This window comes from Phyllobates terribilis, unplaced genomic scaffold, assembly GCF_046119375.1.
Source record: "Phyllobates terribilis strain yellow unplaced genomic scaffold, ASM4611937v1 Scaffold_2__4_contigs__length_985480577, whole genome shotgun sequence".
NCBI lineage: Eukaryota > Metazoa > Chordata > Amphibia > Anura > Dendrobatidae > Phyllobates > Phyllobates terribilis.
The window spans coordinates 387,067,579-387,090,280 of NW_027362762.1; the positions used below are offsets into that span (position 1 = coordinate 387,067,579).

The window sequence follows — 22,702 nt, forward strand, 5'->3', positions numbered from 1 at the left end:
ATTTGTAACCCAAAATGAAACTTGCACAGGAGAAAACTATAATTGAAAGAATTTAGAACTCTTCCATGTAGCCTCTCCTGCTTTTGGCTTACAGATACTCATGAAGTGTACTGGCCAAGTATCCTAGCTCTGAAATCTGGCTAATGTATGTATTTTGTAAAATTTGGTGATGGATCTTGTTTAACCCCTTCACAACCAATGATGTATATTTACTGAGCTCGCATCTTTCCCCGCACTTGATGGCTCATTTAATCAGCCATCAAGTGCTTCTAACAGCCGCGGGTGGTTCCGAGATCCACCTTCGGCTGTTGACCAGTTAAATGCCGCTGTCAATCACTGACGGCAGCATTTAACACGCACAGACAGGAAGCGTGTTATTATTCCCGCCCGTCGGCGCTCCTGTGATGTGATCGCGGGGCACCGATGGATTGTCATGACAGCCAGAAGACCCCCATGCCTGTCATTACGATACTGCTGTGAATGCCATCTCATGGCTGACGGTCATAGGAGATCGTGATTTTTGCTATACATAGCAGAGCTGAAGCCGTGTTATGTATAGTACAGGCGATCAGAAGATTGCAGCTTCAAGTCTCCTAAGAGGACTATTTAAATTTAAGTAAAAAGTAAATAAAAGTTTTTAAAAATGTATACACAAGTTCAAATCACCCTCTTTGCCCCATTAAAAATAAAACAATAAAAATATACATTTGGTATTGCAGCATTCAGAAATGTCCAATATATGGAAATATAAAATAAATTAATCAGATCAGTAAACAGCATAACGAGAAAAAAATAAAAACACCAGAATTACGTTTTTTGCAATAAAATACAATACATTGTATCTACCCCAAAATTGGATCAGTGAAAACGTCAGCTCAGGCGGCGCAAAAAATAAGCCCTCAACCAGCCCAAGATCACAAAATATGAGAACGTTACGGGTCTCGGAAAATGGCAACAAAAGCAAAACATTTTTTTGAACAATATCTGAATTTTTTTTCACCACTTAAATAAAACAAAAACTAAACATGTTTGGTATCTGCATACTCGTACTGACCTGGGAAATCATATTGCCAGGTGAATGTTACCATATATTGAACATAGTAAATATAAACCGTTGTGGAATTGCACTTTTTTTTGCAATTTCACCGCACTTGGAATTTTTTTTCTTCTTGTTTTCCAGTGCAGTATGTGGCAGAATGAAGGGTGCCATTCAAAAGTACAACTCGTCCCACAAAAAAAACAAGCCTTCATACAGCTATGTGGCTGGAAAAATAAAAAAAAGTTATGGCTCTTGGAAGAAGGGGAGAAAAAAAGATAAAATCGCCCGGGGTTGAAGGAGTTAAACCTTTAACCCCTTAAATACCGGGGACGTATTAGTACGCATATTTGCGTACTGCCCGTTCAGTGAGGGCTGCTGCGCCTGAGCCCTCACTGAACGGAGCACATGTCAGCTGATTCTTACAGCTGACATGTGCCCGCAACAGCCGCGGGTGGAATCGCGATCCACCCGCGGCTGTTAACATGTTAAATGCCGCTGTCAATCTCTGACAGCAGCATTTAACTCGCGCTTCCGGGTAGCGCGTCATAAGCCCCGCCCACCGTCGACCCCGTCACGTGATCGCGGGTCGCCGATGGGTGGGCATGACAACCCAGGGTCTGCAGCAGACGCCTGTGGTTGTCATGATCTTGTCGCTATGAGCGCCACCTAGTGGTCGGCGCTCATAGCACAGGACCATTTCTGCTGCATGCAGGGGACCTGCTCGTCCCCTGTATGTAGCAGAGGCGATCGGATAGTTGCTGCTTCTAGTCTCCTATGGAGACTATAGAAGCATGCAAAAAGTAAAAAAAAAAACGTTTTTAAAAATATAAAAAAAAATATAAAAGTTTAAATCACCCCCCTTTTGCCCCATTCAAAATAAAATAATAAAAAATAAACCCCACGTACACATATTTGGTATCGCCGCGTTCAGAATCGCCCGATCTATCAATATAAAAAAAGAATTAATCCGATCGGTAAACGGCGTAATGAGAAAAAAATTCTAAATGCCAGAATTACGTTTTTTGGTCGCCGCAAAATTGCAACAAAATGCAATAACGGGCGATCAAAACATCGGTTTTATCCCAAATGTTACCAATAAAAATGTCAGCCCGGTGTGCAAAAAATAAGCTATCAACCAGCCCCAGATCACGAAAAATGGAGATGCTACGGGTCTTAGAAAATGGCGCTATTTTTTTATTTTTTTTTTTACCAAATTTTGGAATTTTTTTTCACCACTTAAATATAAAAGAACCTATACATGTTTGGTGTCTATGAACTCGTAATGACCTGTAGAATAAGAAGGGCAGGTCAGTTTTAGCATTCAGTGAACGTGGTAAAAAAAAATAAAAAACAACTGTGGTATTGCACTTTTTTTGCAATTTTACCGCACTTGGAATTTTTTTCCCGTTTTCCCGTACAGGATATTGTAAAACTAGTAATGGCGTTGAAAAGTACAACTCGTCCCGCAAAAAATAAGCCCTCACATGGCCATATTGCCCAAAAAATAAAAACGCTATGGCTCTGGGAACAAGGGGAGCAAAAACGAAAATGCTCCGGGGCTTAAGGGGATAAGGACCGAAACCAATTTTTGTTTTTTTTTTATTTTTTCAAAGAGACAGAACTTAAATTTTCCATCAACATGGCTGTATATTTGCTTGCGTTTTCCGTAAGAGGTAAAGGTTTGAAAGCCACTATTCACTTAATTTCATATGGATTTAGTTTTTACGGTGTTCATTTTGAGGTAAAAATTGCCAAGAAACAAAATTTCCTGGGTTATAATTCTCCATATGTAGTGTTTTTTTTTGTGTGTGTGTGTGTGTGGGGGGGGGGGTTTCACTACTTATTTTTCTGACTATAAGACGTACTTTTTTCCTCCAAAATTTTGGAGGAAAGTGTGTGTGTGTGGGGGGTGTCTTATTGTCCGAATACTATATATTCTATACTATATACTGTGGGGGGGGGGGTTTGAGCATGGCACAGGAGGCAGTAGCCGCCTGCTGCAGCCTACACTGTGCCCACTGCTAAAGCTAATGAATGAGCAGTGAATAGCGCGCACACTGTAGCCGCAGTGCTTCTCCCATGGGTTGTAGTGAATATTCATGGTCTTTAATAGCAGGCACACTGACCGCAGAGGGGCAGCAGGTGACGCGCTGCGGCTACAGTGTACGCGCTATTAAGGAGTGTGAATGGTCACTGCTCCCCACGCCGGGAATAGCGCTATTCCAGCACAGCACTTCACTGTGTGAGGGCGCATGGCAGGGACGCCATGCGCGGCTCACACAGTGGCTGTGTTGGCAGCAAAGAGGGACCCAGCGCTGGAGGAGAGAGGAGGCGAGGATAACTGTTTTACTTTGTGTGCTCAGTGTGATGGGGGTCATGCATTACCATGATGGGGATCAGGGGGGCCATGCATTACCAGGATGGGGATTGGGGGGGGGGGGGGGCATGCATTACCAGGATGGGGATTGGGGGGGGGGGGGTGGGGGGGCCATGCATTGCCAGGATGGGGATTGGGGGGGGGTGGGGGGGGCCATGCATTGCCAGGATGGGGATTGGGGGGTGGGGGGGCCATGCATTGCCAGGATGGGGATTGGGGGGTGGGGGGGCCATGCATTGCCAGGATGGGGATTGGGGGGGGGGGGGCCATGCATTGCCAGGATGGGGATTGGGGGGGGGGGGGGGGGCCATGCATTGCCGGGGGGGGGGGGGGGCATGCATTGCCAGGATGGGGATTGGGGGGGGGGGGCCATGCATTGCCAGGATGGGGATTGGGGGGGGGGCATGCATTGCCAGGATGGGGATTGGGGGGGGGGGCCATGCATTGCCAGGATGGGGGATATTAACAGAATTGGGGGAGATTACCCCTATACCAGAGTCAGCAGCAGACTCCCGGCATCATGACCACATTTTTTTGCTTAAATATATTTTTCTATTTTCCTCCTCTAAAACCTAGGTGCGGTGCGTTGTGGCTTAGATAAAATCTGAAGGTTTTTGTTTTTTTTCAATTTGGTTTCTTTTTTGTCATTATCACCTGTAACTTTACTTTTCTATTGATTGATGAAGAGCTTGTCTATTGCACACTGAGCTGTAATTTTAATGACTTCATTATGGGACACATTTTGACCACTTTTTATTGAATTTTTAGTGGCAGATATGGTGACCAGAAAAATGGCAGTTTTAACATTTTATATATAATTTTTCTTTGCAATGTCTACTATACATGTTAAATAATCTTGGATTTTGATATTGAACTTTTCCAGGAACAGCAATACCAAATATGTCTTTAGATTTTTTTTAACTTTCCTTTTTTTTCGGTAGGACATAATTTTAATTAATTTATTAGGGTATTCTTTTGTTTTACATTTGTCAACTTTTTTTTAACTTATTTGAATCTGTGATCATTTTATCGTATGTATTCTGCAGTACTAAACTGCCTGTGGCTGGGCTGTATAAAAGTACAAAAGATGGCAGTGACTGTGGCCTTAAGCGTACCCGCGGCTTCCATGACCACTCATCAGCATCCTACTGCAGTGGGTGGATGGGTGCCCAGAACAGACGCACAGGGGGTCATGCGACTTAAATGCCATTCCAGAGTTTGACAGCAGCGGTAGGAGCTAGGTCGTTAGATACTGACGCTGACTGTATAACGTATCAGGAGCATTATACAGTCAGTTATAAATAAAACCAAAGGTGTAGGATAAGGCCACAAGTAAAAAAAACTATTTAAAACCTGTTTAATGTCAGTCTGACAATATGATGCTTTCTGTCAGCGTGCACACTGCTGACAACATACAATGCGTGATTTATATTTGTGCAAGTAAACTAGTTCAGTAAGTAGGACATTATTCAACAGTTATTTAATGGAAACTCCTGCTTTGTTGCCTTTGTACAGATGAGGACTTTGAGTCTGCAGTCAAGAAACTAAATGGTCAACTTTACCAGGAAAATAAGCGAGACAAAACCCGACCTGCCGCATCAGGTAATCCCAAGCATCTGTAACATGTTGATTATTTCCCCAGTCAAGATATTATTTTGGTGCAAATCACTTTACAATTGTATTGTTAATTGTGATCCTTGTGAATTAGTTGTTTTTTTTTTTTATTAAACTCGTTGCTAATGAAGATTCAAATGGGTAAAAACAAAAAAAGATTCAACAGAGAATATATTACAAGTTGACACTAAGAATATGTAACGGTCAGTCCTTACAGGGAATCTGTCAGCATGTTTTTTGTCACTTAATCTGCCAGCAGCACAATGTAGACACAGACACTGATTCCAGTGATGTCACTTACTGTCCTGCTTACTGTAGTTTTGATAATCTTCTGCAAATAGATCTTTAGTGATAAAATCAGTTCTAGTACACTTGCTGTCATGTAGTCCTCCATATTTATGCGCTCTGTATAACCCCGTCCCCACCACTGATTGGCAGCTTTCTGCCTATGCACCGCGTACACAGAAAGCTCCCAAGCAGTGGTGTGGGTGGGGTTATACAGAGCTCAGCATTCAGAGAATTGGTAGATCTGCAGCAGATAAAACGGATTTTATCAAAATGACAGCAAGGAGCTCAGTGAGTGTGACATCTTTCAAATTGGAGTCTCTGCCCCTACATCATGCTGATCTCAGATAGGGTAGCAAAAACCTGATGACCGAATTCCTGTAATAATTGTACAGGATTAGACAACATGGTTGCTTTCTTTTATAAGCCGCACCTCACCTGTCCATCGGGTGTGTATAGTATTGCTTCTAATCTTTATTCACCTTGGCCCCATTAATCTAGATTCTACTCCAAAATTCAGTGTTTTCTATTTGATTTGAATGGGAAAATATGCACACAAAGGACACCTCTTCCACCATCCATGAGATAAATGTATTCTAGCCTCATTACCAGGCTGCTTCCGTCGAGCCCATAGTCTTTGAATGCAGCGACTGAACAGATGGATTAAAAACTCCATCTGAATAACTCCTCACCACCGTTGTACGGGAACCCCTTTCTAGTGAGCAATACAGTCCCCCATGATCACACACTTATCCTATGGATAGGTGACAAGTGTCCTTTGTGGAATACCAGTTTAATGATATAAGTGGAAAATAAGCATGTTACTAGCAGACTTCAATGTGATCTACCATGTTTCTTTCCCCTTCCTCTTTCAGACTACACTGAAGAGCCCACCAAAGACTCTGAGAAAGAGTGTGTGATTGTTTGGGAGAAGATGCCCACTGCTAAGGAGAAAGCAAAGGCTGAACACTTGAAACTGCCTCCGACGTTTTTCTGTGGGGTGAGCAGTGACACAGATGATGATAAAGAGAATTATGAAGACTATGACTCCGCAGTAAGGAAAGTGAAGGAGTCTGAAGTAAGCACAATGCTTCTTGGCACTTGTCATAGGCTGCTTGGCAGTGAGCACTTGCGCTCAGGTGTCAGGCGTTGGTGTGTGCTGGCTTTATGTAGCTTGCTTAAGGAGTTCTCCGGAGATGTGCTAAACTTGCTGTTATTACCTCTAGAAGTAAGCATATCTTCACTTGTTGCTCGGTAATATTCCAGTTTATTGCAGAACCTTTATGTAAGGATTTGTTGATCGACTGGATTGTGGAATACAGGGTGGACTTGGGGGTGGGGAATATATATTTATTATATTTGTTTCCCCTTTTTGCACAATTTGAAAAAACTTAGTTTGGCTTGGTCTTAACCATAGCGCTAACATAACTGTACAATCGTTTACTAATGCTATGGGTTCAAGTTGAGGGTTCAACCTTACTTCTTTGTGCCACTGTTGTATGTATACCTCGAAAAGATGTATACTAGGCACTTTTTTCTACTTCAGATTAAAGGGAATCTGTCAGCAGGTTGTTGCTATGGAATTTGAGAGCTACATGATGCAAAGACAGAGAGCCAGATTCCAGAGCTAGATCACTTACTGGACTACTTGGTGCAGTTTTGATAAAATCCCTGTTTTCTCTGCTGTAGATGCAGCAGTTCTCAATACTGAGCTGTGTATAATCCAACCCACATCACTGATTGGCAGCCTCCTGTGTACACTGTACATTGTCATCCAGCTGCTACCTGGAAGGCCTGGCTAGTGGGCTAGTCCTGCAGTTATAATCTCCTACTGATAAAATACTGACTGTATTACAACTACAGCAAGCTGCTGAGCAAGTGACGCATTCCTAGAACCTGTCTCTATGCCAGTGGCTGCAAACTATTTAGTGACTGAGTGCCGAAACTGCAACCCAAAACGCACTTATTTATCTGAGTGCCAACACAGCAATCTAACAAGAATACCTGGGTTTTAGTTTAGAAAGAACAACTCGTACATTAACATCTTAACACAGCCCCTCCGCATGCATCCCCACATGTGTAACATCACCACTTCCCCATATCACTCCCTTCCCACCGCGTGTAATATCAGCCCCACAGCACGCAGCCCCCCACGTGAGTAACATCACCCCATCTTCCAGCACTCAGCCCCACACAAGTAACCCTATTGTTTCCCCATGTATCCCCCCCACGCATAATATCACCCCATTTCCTGTGCAGCCTCACGCACATAACATCACCCCCTCCTCCAGCACACAGCCCTATGCATGTAATATCAGCCCTCCAGCACACAGTCCCAATCTGAGAAACATCACCCCCTTCACCACGCAGCCCCACGTTCCCTGTACCGTGCATCCCCCCCCACGCAAATAACCCTAACCCCCTCCCCACACAGCCCCCCACACATAATATCACAGAATTCCCCATGCATGTAACACCAGCCCGCCAGCACACAGCCCCACACGCGTATTGTCATTCTTTCCCACGCTGCCCTATGTGAGTAACATAGTATCCTATGAATATAAAGAACACCGCTCCATAATGCAGCAACCCAGTCCTCTCAGATTAATCTCTGAGCCTCCACAGCACAGCGCTGCCTCCTGGTATTGGGTCTGGACTGGAGGAGGCCCTGCTCCTTCATGTGGCACCATTCCTTCACAGCAGCAGCTCCAGTCTATAGAGGTGACATGGTAAAAGAAGGCTAGATGCTGGAGTGCTGGGTCCACGGCGTGCCATTGGTTTGCCACCACTGTTCTATGCCCTCATATTATGTCGCTCTCAGACCAAGGGTATGTGCACACGTTCAGCATTTACAGCAGGAACATCTACTGCAAATACTGGAGCGTTGGCAGGAAAAACTGCATAAATTCTTGCTGTCTTTTTCCCCCTTCCATTTGAATGAATGGAAAAAAAACAATGAAAGAATTTACATGGTGCAGATGTGAAACTGCTTCAAATCTGTAAGGAAAAAACAAACCTCATGAGAAATGCAACATGTGAACATACCCTAAATAGCAAAAACCTGCTAATATATGCCCTATAACTCATTGGCTGCCGAACCCTTGGATGTTTTGCATCCAGTTTGGTCATTTTTGGCACAGATGTCAGTGATATTGTGGCTTTTGCTGCTGTTGCATTTGCTGTGTGTATGAATGTTGTCTGTGCTTTGTACCTCTGTAAGTGAACGTGGCGTCTCGTATTGCTGCTGGGATTATAATATCCCGCTTATTGGCTGCTTTGATGGTTGGCACCAATTGCTATAGTGCTGACTATATAATCTGACCAGCGGTCTATAAATCCTGCTGGGCTGACATCCATTGTGCCAATGGTTTTTATTGTGTTGTGTTTCCTATTGTACAATTATCCAATAGTGTCATTTTCAGGGTTCTTGAGGTTGAATTGTATATGCAGGGAGAATCTTCTGACAAGAGGTCAGTTCTAAAAAAGAAAATGTCGGAAGTTTTACCTAAACTGGGATACCATTGTGGCTTTGAGCCAGAAACAATACTGTGGGGTTTTTTTTGCCGTTAAGCTGCTACCATTGTTGTAATGGATACAAAGGGTTACCTCAATTATTTGTGCAGATAATTGCAATTTGTTCATTAGATGGTTCTATAGGAATACATTCCTAAGTAATAGTTCTTATTTCGCTGTGAAATGAAATTGTGCTGTATATTTTTTTTAGAGAGCCTAGAAGTTTATATATAAAAAGGAAACAGTTTTCTAAGGGGATTACTGAGTGAACATGAAGCCTCGGAGTGAGGTGGTTTGCAGATATTGCCCTTCAGGGCGCATTCGTCTAATTTGAGCATGTGTCCACCCTTGGTAGTTACGGGGTGTACATTGGCCACAAATATTTTTTTGTCATCATTGCTTACAATGGTATTAAATACCAAAAGTTGTAATAACCCCCTCACCAGTCACCTGCCAACTTGCATGCCAATGTTTTCCTGCCTCCAGTGGTCATTATTTGGCTCCAGCAATGGTGTGTGTTGACAGCACCTATGGTGCCGGTACTGGCAGGAGTCCAGCAACCCATCGGCAGAAGAGCAACAGGGAATGGTAAGGTGAGGATTTTTCCATTTGTTGTATACCATTGGCAGCTCTTTGTTAAAAGAAATATATCCTTATTGTTGGAAAACTCCTTTAGAGTAAGTTCCCACCTGGTATCTCCACCGCGGATCTCCCACACTGGCATTTACCGCAGAAGAAGGATCAGGGAAGCCACACATTTTGCGTGAGCTTTTGCCCTTCAGCTCCAGTATATATATCGATCAGTCAGTATAGCTTAAATTCATGCCACTTGGCTTATATAGTCTCCAGCACGGGCATGAGATTTTTCAGCAGCAGATGGAAGGAAGGGAGACACAGTCATTACTAGTGGGTAGGCGGAGCCCACATAGGATAGAACACCTCAGATTAAAAAAGAGTGTTGTCCGGCCCCTCCAGCTTGGGCTCCTCCTACTCCAGCTCTCCAGTCTAAAATTTGAGGTCACAGAGGATGGTCGCTGCTGGAAGCAGCTCCTCAGAAAATTTTTTAGTTTTATCGGACAGAGACTTGGACCCCCGTGGTCTTGAGGTCTCAGGGGTCTCAGCGCTGCTGGACCCCCACCCCTCCCTTGGCGGATCTGCATTACCCTTTGAGAGAGGTCCCTGCAGAACCCTGCCAGCCCCGGGGGATGAGGGATGCTTCCCTGGCGGGGACGCAAACCGCGCAACTGGGGTCACTGCGTTCTCCGCCCTGGGGGGAAGCTTGGGCACAGCGCCACAAATCCCTGGGGGTCCCTGTGGCGCTCAGCTGGGTGAGTACTCAGCATGTTAATGTGTTTTGAGTGCTTCAGCGGCTGCTGCGGCAGCCGCTGCTACATGTATTCATGTGGTGACTTGTGTTTTTTTGTCCGCAGGTGGATGCCTGCAGGACATGGAAGCGGGGCAGGAGCGGAGAGCGGAGGAGTCGCGCGCGCTTTTTTTTTTTTGAAGCCGGCGGGGGGCGTGGCTTCGCGCCTTCCCGGTCTTTCGCGGTCAGGAAGCGCTCTGAGCGCGCGCTTTCTCCTGCCCCTCCTCTTCCGGCTTCTCTCTCCTCACAGCGCGGCGGCCATTACTGAACGGCTTCCATCGGGCTCCTCACTCTCCTCTCCTCCCGACAGACCGAAGGAACACTGCACCGCGGCCAGCTGGGTGAGTCGCTTCTGCCTGTCAGGGCAGAAGCTTAACCCCTCACCCCCTCAGCGCAGGGCACCTTTCTGAGGCACAATAAGGTGGCAGACTGTGCTGTCCTGCAGCTATTACCTCATATAGAGGTTCCTTTTTTTGTCTGGGGCTCGCACATCCTTTTCATTTCACAGAGGTTGTGGGGAGTCTGCGACATTAACCCCTTATTAGGCGGTTATCCCTTAATTGGGGGTCAGCTGGGGTAGCTCTCTCTTTAAGAGCTTTAACCCTTCAGCTTTCTTTTAAGAAACCACACTGTCCTACTTACTGACAGGTTTAACCTGCCATATACTGTGTGAGGGCATGTCAGATCAGGGTCCAGGAGGTGCGGACCGTCTCCCAGGTCCGCTACAGGATCAGTCTCGCGTGTCTGACACGCAGGAGTCCTCGACGGCGTCAAGCGTAGCGGTCGGGGGTTTCGGTGATGGGGCAGTGGTCAAAATGGAGGCCCTCACTCGTTCTATTGATGGCCTGTCTGACCTTCTAGGTTATTGGGTGTCAGCTAGATCCTCTCATGGCAGGAAGCGCCACAGGCCGGTACTGCCCTCCCCGCGCAGCGACTCGGAGATCTCTGTTATGGAGGGTTCCCCTTCAAGCTCAGATGGGGAGATGTCCGATTCGGATAAGGAGGATCGGCAGGGGCACTCTGCCTCTTTTTTGGGCCGTGCAGAGGCTTTTATTGGAGCCATGAGGGAGGCGTTACAGTTTCCGGAGGAGGTAACTAGACGTCCTGGTAAGTCGGCCCGGATGTTTCAGGAGTCGCATAGGTCGCGTTTGGCATTACCATCTCTGGATGAGCTTAATGGGGCAGTGGAGAAGGAACGCCTGTGTCCAGATAAACGTTTTCAGGGGACACGGTTTTTTGAGGCACTGTATCCGTGTTCCACGGAGTTGATTGATAATTGGATTCCTTCTCCTGAAGTGGATGTCCCTTTATCCCAGCTTAGCAAATCCTCATTACTGCCTGTTAAAGGGAAGGCGAGTCTGCAGGATCCGCTGGACAGAAAAACGGAGATGGCGGCGAAATCCATCTACGAGGCCGCGGGTCATGGATTCAGAGCGGTGCTAGGATCCATGTGTGCTTGTAAAGCTTCCCTAAGCTGGTTGGACCGTCTACGGACGGCGTGGCAGGATGGATCCCCGCTATCCGAGGTAGATGGGCTTTTCAAGTTGTTGGAGGATGCGGCCCGATATGGCAGTGATGCAGGTTTGGATACCGCGTCACTGCTGTCCAGGGCGCAATCCTCGGCGGTCACAGTCAGAAGAGCACTGTGGCTCAGACAGTGGACCGGGGACGCGGTTTCCAAGCAAGGTTTGCTATCTTTAGCTTACAAGGGTGGTCAGTTATTTGGATCTGACCTCACGGAGCTGATTGTCAAGGCAAAGGCAAAAGAAGCGGCCTTACCACAGCGAAGAACTGTGGCTTCTGCGTCGGGCAGGCCTAGTGCCGGTAGTAGTCGGCGGCCCTTTCGGTCCAGGGGACGGTCCGGTCAGCCCTCTTGGGGATCGGGTCGTCCCTCTTTTTCAGGAAAAAAGGCTTCTCAGAAATCCCGCACTCCCTGGAAACAGAGCTTCCGTCAAGACAAGCGGGAAGCTGACAAAGCCCGCTAAGGCGGACGGACGCCAGGTTTTCACTCGAGGGCTCTCGAGTGGGGGGTCGCCTGCTCCAATTCGAATCGACTTGGGCGTCCCGCGTTTCGGACGCCTGGGTGACGCGGGTTGTGTCAGCAGGCTACTTCATACAGTTTCTTTCTCGACCCCCGGACAGGTTTTGGCGATCTCGCATTCCGTCAGAGCCCGAGCTAGTTGCCGCTCTACGGCAGGAGGTCGATTCCCTTCTGCAGAAGGGTGTGGTGGTATCGGTTCCGCCGGAGGACCGGGGAAGAGGGTTTTATTCAAACCTCTTTGTGGTCCCCAAAAAGGAGGACAAATTTCGCCTCATTCTGGATCTCAAAAGATTGAATCGGCATGTCCGCACCCGGAAATTCCGCATGGAGTCGCTTCGCTCGGTTGTGGCGGCCCTGTCTCAGAACGACTTTTTGGTGTCAATCGACATTCGCGACGCTTATTTGCATGTTCCCGTCGGAAGGGCCCACCAACGCTTCCTTCGTTTTGCCATAGGTCAGGACCATTTCCAGTTTGGGGCCCTACCATTCGGATTGGCCTCGGCGCCCAGAGTTTTTACAAAAATTCTGGCACCTCTCATGGCGATCCTTCGAAGACAGGGGGTTACGGTTCTTCCCTACCTGGACGACCTTTTGATTGTGGCGTCCTCAAAGGAGGAGGCGGTGACGGCTCGCAATCTATCCCTTCAGCTCCTGGAGGACTTCGGGTGGCTGGTCAATTGGAAGAAGTCGTCTCTGGAACCGTCGCAGTCAATCCTGTTTTTGGGGATGCATTTCGACACGGTACGAGCAGTGGTGTCCCTGCCTCCAGACAAGCAAGCAAGTCTTCTTCGACATGTACAGGTTATGAAGTCTTCGACAGCAATGTCCCTTCGAAGGTGTATGCGCCTTTTGGGTTTGATGGTGGCGTCAATGGAGGCACTTCCGTTTGCCCAATTTCATTCCAGGACTCTCCAAATGCTCATTTTGAACCGTTGGGATCGATCACAGGCTTCGCTGGATCGCAGTGTCATCATCTCCCACAGGGTGCGAGAGTCTCTAGAATGGTGGTTACGTCCGGAAGCGTTATCCCTGGGGAAGTCCTTCCTCCTTCCGAGGTGGTCGGTCATAACCACCGATGCCAGCCTGTCAGGCTGGGGGGGTGTCTGGAACGATCTCTGGATTCAGGGAGTATGGTCGTCGGAAGAGTCTGTCCTGCCGATCAACATCCTGGAATTGAGGGCGATTTTCCTTTGCCTCCAACACTGGACGGTCCCTTTAAACGGTCTGCCAGTCCGAGTGCAGACAGACAACGCGACGGCGGTCGCGTATATCAACCATCAAGGTGGAACGAAGAGCTCCAGGCTCATGATGGAAGTGTCTCGGATCCTGGTATGGGCCAAGGCCAAGGTGCCAGCCATCTCTGCGATTCACATTCCGGGAGTTCAGAATATCACGGCGGACTTCCTCAGTCGCGAGAAGGTGGATCCCGGAGAATGGAGTCTTCACCCAGAAATTTTTGCACAGCTGTGCTCCCGTTGGGGAACTCCTCAAGTGGATTTGATGGCATCAAGGTTCAACACCAAGTTACCGACGTTCATGTCCAGGTACAAGGACCCGAAGGCTGTGGCGGTGGATGCTCTGGTGGCTCCGTGGGACCAATTCGAGCTAATCTATGTGTTCCCGCCGATATCCTTACTTCCTCTGGTGTTGCGTCGGATCAGACTGGAAAGAGTCCCGGCTATGTTAGTAGCCCCAGACTGGCCAAGGAGGACGTGGTTCTCGACGCTGGTGTCGCTTCTGGCTGCGCCTCCACTTCCTCTCCCTCTTCGCCCGGACCTGTTAACCCAAGGGCCCGTTCGTCATCCGGACCTGAAGTCTCTGCGTTTGACGGCGTGGCTCTTGAGACCGAAATCTTGACTCGTCAAGGTTTTTCAGCCGAAGTCATTGCCACTCTGCGAGCTGCCAGGGGTCCTGCCACTACTAGGATCTATCACAAGACTTGGGAGGCCTTCTTTTCATGGTGTTCGGGTTCTTCAAGGAACCCGAGGATTTTTTCCATTCCCAATTTGTTGGCCTTTTTGCAGTATGGCCTGGACAAGGGTTTGGCAGTTAGCACTCTGAGGGGTCAGGTTTCTGCTTTGTCCTTGCTGTTTCGGAAGGCTATCGCCTCGCGTAGGGACGTTCGTTCCTTTTTTCGCGGGGTAACCCGTCAGTTTCCGCCGCGGAAGGCGCTTGTGTCCCCTTGGCGGCTCAATCTGGTCTTGGAGGCTCTTCAGCATGGGCCTTTTGAGCCTATGGACTCCGTTAGCCTTTCTTTGCTTTCTTGGAAGGTTGCCTTTTTAGTGGCAGTCACCTCTTTGAGAAGGGTTTCTGAACTGGCGGCTCTTTCTTGCTCGCCTCCTTTTCTGGAGTTTCTCCTGGATCGCGTGGTGCTTCGCACACGGGGCGACTTTCTACCTAAGGTGGTGTCACAATTTCATGTTATCCAGGATATTGTGTTGCCCTCGCTCTGTCCGGAACCGAGGAATGCGAAGGAACGGGCCTTGCACTCATTGGATTTAGTGCGGGCTTTGAAGTTCTATTTGTCTATTACTCAAGGTTTTCGGAAATCGGACTCTCTGTTTGTGATTCCAGCAGGTCGTCGGCGTGGTCAACGAGCTTCCAAGGACACTATAGCTCGATGGATTCGGTCGGCCATTTTAGAGGCTTATCGACTCAAGGGCGAATCTTGTCCAATTAAGATTCGAGCTCACTCCACGAGAGCTGTGGGTTCATCGTGGGCTTTTCATCAAGGGGCCTCGGCAGCTCAACTCTGCCGGGCGGCTACCTGGCGCTCCGTCCACACTTTTACAAAGTTTTATAAGGTGGACGTCAGTGCTTCCGCTGATGCAGCCTTAGGACGTAGGGTCCTGCAGGCGGCTGTAGTTTAAGTTATCGTTAACTTGTATTTAGCGCTAGTTGCGCATTTTTCTAGGTTGTTGGGATTCTGCCTCTGTTGGTTTTTTCCCACCCTTAATTTTTAGACTGCTTTGGGACGTCCCACTAGTAATGACTGTGTCTCCCTTCCTTCCATCTGCTGCTGAAAGACGGATTTTGGTAAGACCTTACCTGTAAAATCCTTTTCAGCGAAGGAAGGAAGGGAGACACAGCTCCCTCCCATGGCAGAAGTGTGTTGTTGTGTTTTCAGATGCAGCGTGACCCTTCTCTGATAGCGATTATCTGGGCTGAGGTCGGCGCGCTAAGGCTCTGTTCCAGCATTGCCAGCTCATCGCAGTGGTCAGGTCCAGTGAGTAGTACCTGGGACTGTGTGGTTTTTCTGTTATATGCATAACCTGTCTCTTGTTTTTTCTCTGAAGTTCTTCGGAAGGGGTTATGTTGCTCCGCTGGTGATATTTGCTCTTCCTTAGCTTGTGTACGGACTGGAGAGCTGGAGTAGGAGGAGCCCAAGCTGGAGGGGCCGGACAACACTCTCTTTTTTTAATCTGAGGTGTTCTATCCTATGTGGGCTCCGCCTACCCACTAGTAATGACTGTGTCTCCCTTCCTTCCTTCGCTGAAAAGGATTTTACAGGTAAGGTCTTACCAAAATCCGTCTTTCAGTCCCATGTACAATGGTAGCACTCGAAAACACAGCAGATTTTCTGCAAGCAAACATAGACCTAAATGTGCAGTGTATTTGCTAAAGTATTTTAGGAAGGACAGACTCCTCCCTACCACTTTGTTGTGGTACCATTTCAGTGTGTGTGTGAAAAAAAAAAATTATATATATTGTGTGTATATTTATATATAAATAATGTATGTATAGGTGTGTGTGTGTATATGTATGTGTATATATATATATATATATATATATATATATATATATATATATATATATATATATATATATATATATATATATATATATATATATATGTGTGTGTGTATATATAGATAGATATCTCTATAGATGGATATAGATATATCTCTATAGATGGATATAGATATCTCTATATATAAATAAAATGTGTGTCTGCAAATGTGTCTTCAGTAAATGGGCGCCAGATAGCGCATGCGCCGATCTGACGCCTCACTCCTGCCCCGGTCTCCCGCGAAGAGAGGCACCGCGGCAACGCTCCTCCCGGTCAGGTAAGTATGGCGCCGGAGATCGCGGTATGCATTCAGTGTCTACACATACCGTTATCTCTGGCGCCATATACTCCTCTTACCTGTAACGGCTGGATGCGTGTCTGGAGCCAGGCTGCGTGTCACCCATGCGCAGTCTGTAAAGGCTTTAGACAGAGATACGCATCCCCGGTTATATTATAGATGTATATATATAATGTGTGTATATGTATGTTTCCCAGCAGAGTTAACTTTTCAAACTAGAAAGTAGAAATCTGAAACTTCCTGAATATCATGCTTTTCTTATTGTAAGATAATAGTGACTCTAACCAGGCTCCTTGTCCAAAGCCGTGCTAGATTTCATCATCATAGTGATCAGCCTTAAAGGGAACCTGTCAGGACCCCTATGCCCTCCATCCCATCAGTAATCACATATGTATTACTAAATTCTATGCCTATCCAGCCTTTTATAATGATAGTCACTTAAATCTGTTTAAAAAAAGTATTTATAAGGTCCGTTTTTCTCATGCTAATTAGGCCTTTGACTAGTCCATGGGGCGTTGTTTTCCCAGACTAGTCGGCGCTCTCCATATGTTATCATGACCCTGGGGGCGTGATACCATGATTTGCAAGAGTCATTGTCATCACCAGCTCCTACAAATCTGAGGCATGCGCACGGCTCTATTCGCCAGCGTCCTTGCGCCTCTGAAGCCGGGTGTACACTTCCTGGCTTCAGAGGCGCGCTGTGCAGGTCCGAAAGTGCAGAAGACTTAACATGAGCAGTCTTCTGCACTACCGGTCATACACAGTGCAGCTTTGAAGACGGAAAGCATAAACCTGGCTTCAGAGGCGCGATGACACTAGCGAATAGAGCTGTGTGCATGGACCAGATTTGTAGGAGCTGGTGATAACATGATTTGCAAGAGTCAGTGTTATCACACCCTCAGGGATATAACATGCTCTGAGAGCCGACTAGTTTGGGACAACAACACACCATTGACTAATAGATCACAGACTGAACATGAGTCAACAGTGTGATGCAGCAGCAAAAAAGGCAAACACAATTCTTGGTTGCATTAACCGAAGCATACAGTCTAGATCACATGAAGTAATTAGTCAAAGGCATAATTAGCATAAGAAAAACTGCCCTTATAAATACTTTTTTTAAACATGGATTTAAATGACAATCATTATAAAGGGCTGGTTAGGCCGGGAATTTAGTAATACATATGTGAATGCTGCTGGGTTGGAGAGCAAGGGGGACCTGATAAGTTACCTTTAAAATGTAACTCTGCTTTGAAGTAACTAATCGGAATAAGCTGCCCTGTGTGTATACATGAGGAATAGCACCATTTCTGGCCTATGTGTCATATACTGCATTCTCACCAGTTTTCCCCTCTGCATGCTCTATCTGTAATATACAATCCATTAGGGGGTGAGGGAGGAGACCATCTGCAGCAATTTTTCCATAGCTAGCATAGCACAAGTGAAGGGGCCTCCTACTCTTCACCCACATTTAAGCTCACAGAGATGAGCTGCAGGCACATGGAGGACATTACACAGCGGGGCTCAGCTGTCTGAATCCACCTCTTGTTATAGAGCTCTGCCATGCTTTTCTGTCTGTCACTTCCCTTCCTCTTACTCCTCCCCCTCCCCCTCTCCATAGAGGATAATGGGCTGTGTCACATGACACCCACAGGCCCCTCCTCTGAGCCAGACAGACTTGAGCTGTTTTCTTACTTTGGACTGTGAGTTTGGGGGGAGGGGAAGAAGAGTCTGATAAGGGGGCAAGGAAGCTGATTTCTCTGATTTAAGATGCATTACAAAAGTTTCTTATAATTAATTTATACAAAGTTTGTTGAAAGTACAGTTCTGTTTTAAGTGCCAATTAAATGCATCAAGTAAGCACATTAAAATAATATCATATTTTAATCACACTTGTGTGTTGTAGACGACATATAGAGTCTTGTAGCTCTTACATATATAAATTGCTGTGTGTTTCAGGCGACAAGACTTAACTGACTATATAGCAGACATCGCATCTAGTTTAAACAGCAGAATATTAGGGGGCAAACAGACTTTTTAAATAGTAGTTATCGAAAACGCACATCGGTTATAGCTTACTTTGCTTTTTTGATGTTATTTATCCTGTCCTTGTTCCTTTACCACCCATGTTTTGATCGTGACATTCTTCTGGCTACATGTAGTAATGTTCTGTCCCTTGTCTGACCGGGTGCCTGTGTCTCTCTGAGATGAATGACTCTCCAAGCTGTAACGCCCCCCAATACAAGATGTTAGGGGAGTACTGGGACAGTAGTTATACAACTATTATTTTTCCGGCTTTATTTCTTCATCTACTCTTCCTCATATGTTTTGGTGGTTACGGACATACCAAAACAAATGCAAATGCTGGTCAATCTGTAAGGTGGTTTGGATTACTTTTTTGCTTTTTGTACAACTTTCTTGTAATGTCAAAATGCTATCGCCCTCCTTGCATATCTGTGAATAAAGAGTTTTATTCCCCTGCCTTTTGTCCTCTTTCTCTGTACCTGCTGTTTTCTACCTGCTGTATGTTTTTGTCCTCTTGTATGCCTTGCCGATCCTTTTTCTAAGTTCCAGGTGCATATTAGAATCTAATAATTAACATATAGTAGTATAATGCACTTTTAATACCTTTAAAATACTTCCTTAATTGCCTAACATGTCCCTGTCTGTGAATACAATGTAGACTCCCAAGAAAACACTATTCTAAGGAAGAAGTAGAGCTAACTTAAATTCATCAAACTCAGTGACTTTTAAAATGTAATTACTGTCGGCTTAGATGATTGTAAGATCCATAACTAAAGTCCTTATTTATGAAAGCTAACGGCAAACCTGGCCATAAAAGCTGATACTCTAATCTTCTTCTTACCTGCCTGTCGGCTGAAGTCCTATAAGTGAGGAACTGCCAGGAGCTTATGGTTATGTGCATAAACACATCACTGCCTAGGCTAGCAATATGTAGCCTGATTCTTGCGGGCCTCCAGTGGACAGTACAGAATAGGGCAGTCTAGTGTGCTTTCTCCATAGCATGGATGCCCCAGTGTTAAAGTGCTCTAATGTTGTGGGGGGTTTTTTGTTTTGTTTTTTTAACAATTATCATACACTAACTAAAGACTTGTTAACATTAGGTGTCTGCTCCTTTTTATACAGTAATCACTTGTCATAAGTAATTGCCAAATACTGAGAGTATTCACATTTGCAGATCTCTGAGAACCAGTAATGCAGAAGTTCTGTCCCTTGTCTTGTTCATAACTGACATGAGCAGTATTAGAACATGGTTTAAGACCAATAAGGATTATAGAGCAGGCCACAACCCAATTACTTGGGTTTTTGTAAGTATTAAATTTGATGCCTGGACCAGAGTGTTGCTTTAGCCAACCTTTGTAACCCTAACTAAAAAACCATAACCAATTTTTTTTTTTTTTTATTTATTTTTTTTTTTTTTAGAAATGTCATTATTGGAACTGTTTGATTTTTTAAGGCCTTTTTAGGAAAGCTGTTAATGAAAAAATGTTCAATGCCCGGCTTCATACATCCGACTTTCTCATTCTGTGTACCACGAAGTGTGGACTGGACAGAGATCTACTGACCTAAATATGCTCAAGCATTTGTGATTCTACCCCTTACAGACCCCTTCAGGATACATTTAAAAGCTTATTCTGTTGTGACAAATGGTCAATCAAACAATCTGTTGAGCAGAAGCTAAGGTGACTGGTCACAGATCTAATTAAAGCTCCATCCTTTTAGCTTTTTTCACACATCAGACCTTCACATTCTGAGGACAGACCACCTATGAGGCTGTTGAGAGTGTCAGGAGACCAGTGGACATGTCCATACATCATGGTCCCTACTGGGACTGTAAATGTCATGTGTGAATCAGGGAATAAAGGAGGAAGCTTTATTAGAGCCGAGACCAATCACTTTCACTTTTGCTCAACAGATTACTTGATAGACCAGTTATCACAATAGAGGAAGCTGTTAAATGTATTCTGAGAGGGTCTGTAAGGGGTAGCTTCGCAAATATTTCTGAGCAGCCTTTTTCCTTAAGATAGAGATGTTAAAGTTGGCCCTCACAAAGCACAGGATATATTTATATTTTCAGCTTGCCAAGTTGATCACTTGAAGTCCGTTCGATTTTGCATGGATGGTGCTGATGTCAAATCAACATCCTGAATGTGCAGATAAGGGTGATATGCCACAGTTGTCTATTATATGAGGACTACCATGGAAAGCCTTCCTCACTATATAGCATCAATATTCAAATTTTTAATTGACAGATGCACAAGCTGTATATGTGCAAATCATGAGTACACCGCCTCCAAACTGCTATCCTTCAGTCAGAAATCTCTTTTCTAGAGCATGGAGTGTTATACCACTATCCAGCAGTACCAATGTAGGCAGGCTTGGTAAGCAGAACCTCAACCGAGTGCCATAATAAACTCCTGTCTTACTCTGTGCCTTCAGTATATTGCCGGTATGTGCCGGTCCAGTTTCAATTAGTTTGTTTTTTCTATCTGTCGCTCCAGCACTGTGTAGAGAATGGCCCAGCCTGTGGAATGGCCTCCATGTCAGAAACTCATGCAACTTGTCTGGTAATGTCATTCAACAGCACAGTGGCTCAAAAAGACCACACTGGATTGATGCATATTATTGAGATTTATATAAATTAACTTCCTTGGGATTTATGCTAGAAATTCTAGATGGTTGACATACGACAAAAATCCCATTGACAACAGAGTTAATTTAATGGCCATAATTCCATTTTGGTCTCCATGCTACTTTACATTGCTGAAGACTTGAGCAGCTGGACTGTGCTGCGTGCAAAATATTATATTATTTTGTCTAACTGCAGTCGTTTTTATGGATAATAAAATTTGTACACTTAGAAAATTGTATTAAAAAATGATTATTTATGTAGGAATCCAGGGAATCTGAGGAAGGTACTGGGACTGCTACACCTTCTCTCACTTCATCTGTGGCACAGGAAAAGCAAGTAACGTCTGCACCGGAACCTGTGGACTTATCCACCAAAACGGAAATGGTCAAGCCAGATTCTACCACCCCAGGTATGTAGGATATGCCCGGAGCAGTGAAGTCGTTGCGTATTAAAGAAGATTTTTGATGTAACTTATATTTATATAAAGTACACAGGCAGTGTCGTATACGTGGATGCATGGAGCTAAGCTTTGTGAAGACGAGACGTGCCTTCACATATACTCATAAAGTTCAAAAGATGTCAAACCTATTGAAAAGCTGTCATATATTTGAGTGTTCCCTCTTATTTAACTGGAATCTAACGTTTAATAGTTTTTGTATTGCCGTGTATGCTTTTTGTGCTGTAATATTTTCAATATGCTGTTTTGCCAGGTATCAACTTCACCTTCAGCCTAAGTTCTGGATCAGGAATCTCATTTGCTGATTTGGCTTCAGAAAATGGGGAATACGCTTTTGGTTCCAAAGGTAGGTTACGTATGCGTGTACGGTTTTCCGTATTCTTTTCAGATCTTTAGCTGTATTGAAATGAAATTACATAAAATATTTAGGACACCATAAATAATGGTAATACATTTTGTGTGTGGGATCTGCTGCAGCCTTTATGGTGCTGGCCATTTTTGAGGTTCCTTTATTTCTTCTATTCCCTTTGTTCTTAAAGCCGGTCTCAATAATGACATCAATTTTTCCCTGAGCAGGATGTTCAGTTTATATAGAGAATCCATGTACAGGAGCACCTGCGGTAACATTATGGACTTCTAGGGATATGACAAATTATGTTGGCTAGACCTTTTATTTCCAAGGCCGAACTTGCATTTGTGAAACACTGACCTGTAGGAATTGCAATACCCAGTGACACAAGTGGTGACCGGCCCTAACTGCCTTATTGGAATATATGAAGCAGTTGGCTCAGGTCAGGAGACCCGCCAGTCCAGCTGTATTAAGACACTCGCCGGTCAAGCTCTTCTGCCATTTCTAGTGCTTTTCTGGTCCCGCTCTTCTGTTTTGTGACCGCAGCTCCGACCGGTCGGCTCCCACAGTTAGTTCCTTTCTTAATGTAAGAGTATGAGTTCTAATCACAATTCACTTATTTTAAGTTGGGTGTAGTAAAACGGGGAAATGTCTCCCTGACGTTTGTAGACTATATTTTTATTGTGGCATATGAAGACTTTAGACTGTAGAATATAACATTTATTTGGGTAAATTAAATCTATTTAAATAGAAAAATGAAATAAGTAAAAAATAAAAAAAAAAATTGTTTATTTTGATCACCTGCAGCTACAAACTTCCAGTGGGCGAACACGGGAGCAGCAGTGTTTAGCTCCACAGCACAGAGCCACAAGTCAGAACATGAAGGGGAAAACGATGAAGATTTGGTTCACAGCGATGACGT

At 45.3% G+C, this 22,702-nt stretch overlaps 1 protein-coding gene across 2 annotated transcripts in view; it reads left to right on the forward strand.

Moving 5' to 3' along the window:
- Positions 1 to 22,702, forward strand: part of LOC141211443 (E3 SUMO-protein ligase RanBP2-like) — an 82,935-nt gene that overhangs the window by 49,978 nt on the left and 10,255 nt on the right. The window contains exons 22-26 of one of the 2 annotated variants that reach the window (XM_073664822.1): positions 4,932 to 5,018; positions 6,191 to 6,393; positions 21,236 to 21,383; positions 21,685 to 21,777; positions 22,588 to 22,702. The exon at positions 22,588 to 22,702 is cut by the window's right edge and continues 31 nt beyond it. In XM_073664822.1, the coding sequence (XP_073520923.1) occupies positions 4,932 to 5,018; positions 6,191 to 6,393; positions 21,236 to 21,383; positions 21,685 to 21,777; positions 22,588 to 22,702 (646 nt within the window). The remainder of the gene's footprint in view (positions 1 to 4,931; positions 5,019 to 6,190; positions 6,394 to 21,235; positions 21,384 to 21,684; positions 21,778 to 22,587) is intronic. The other variant, XM_073664823.1, reaches the window with a different exon arrangement.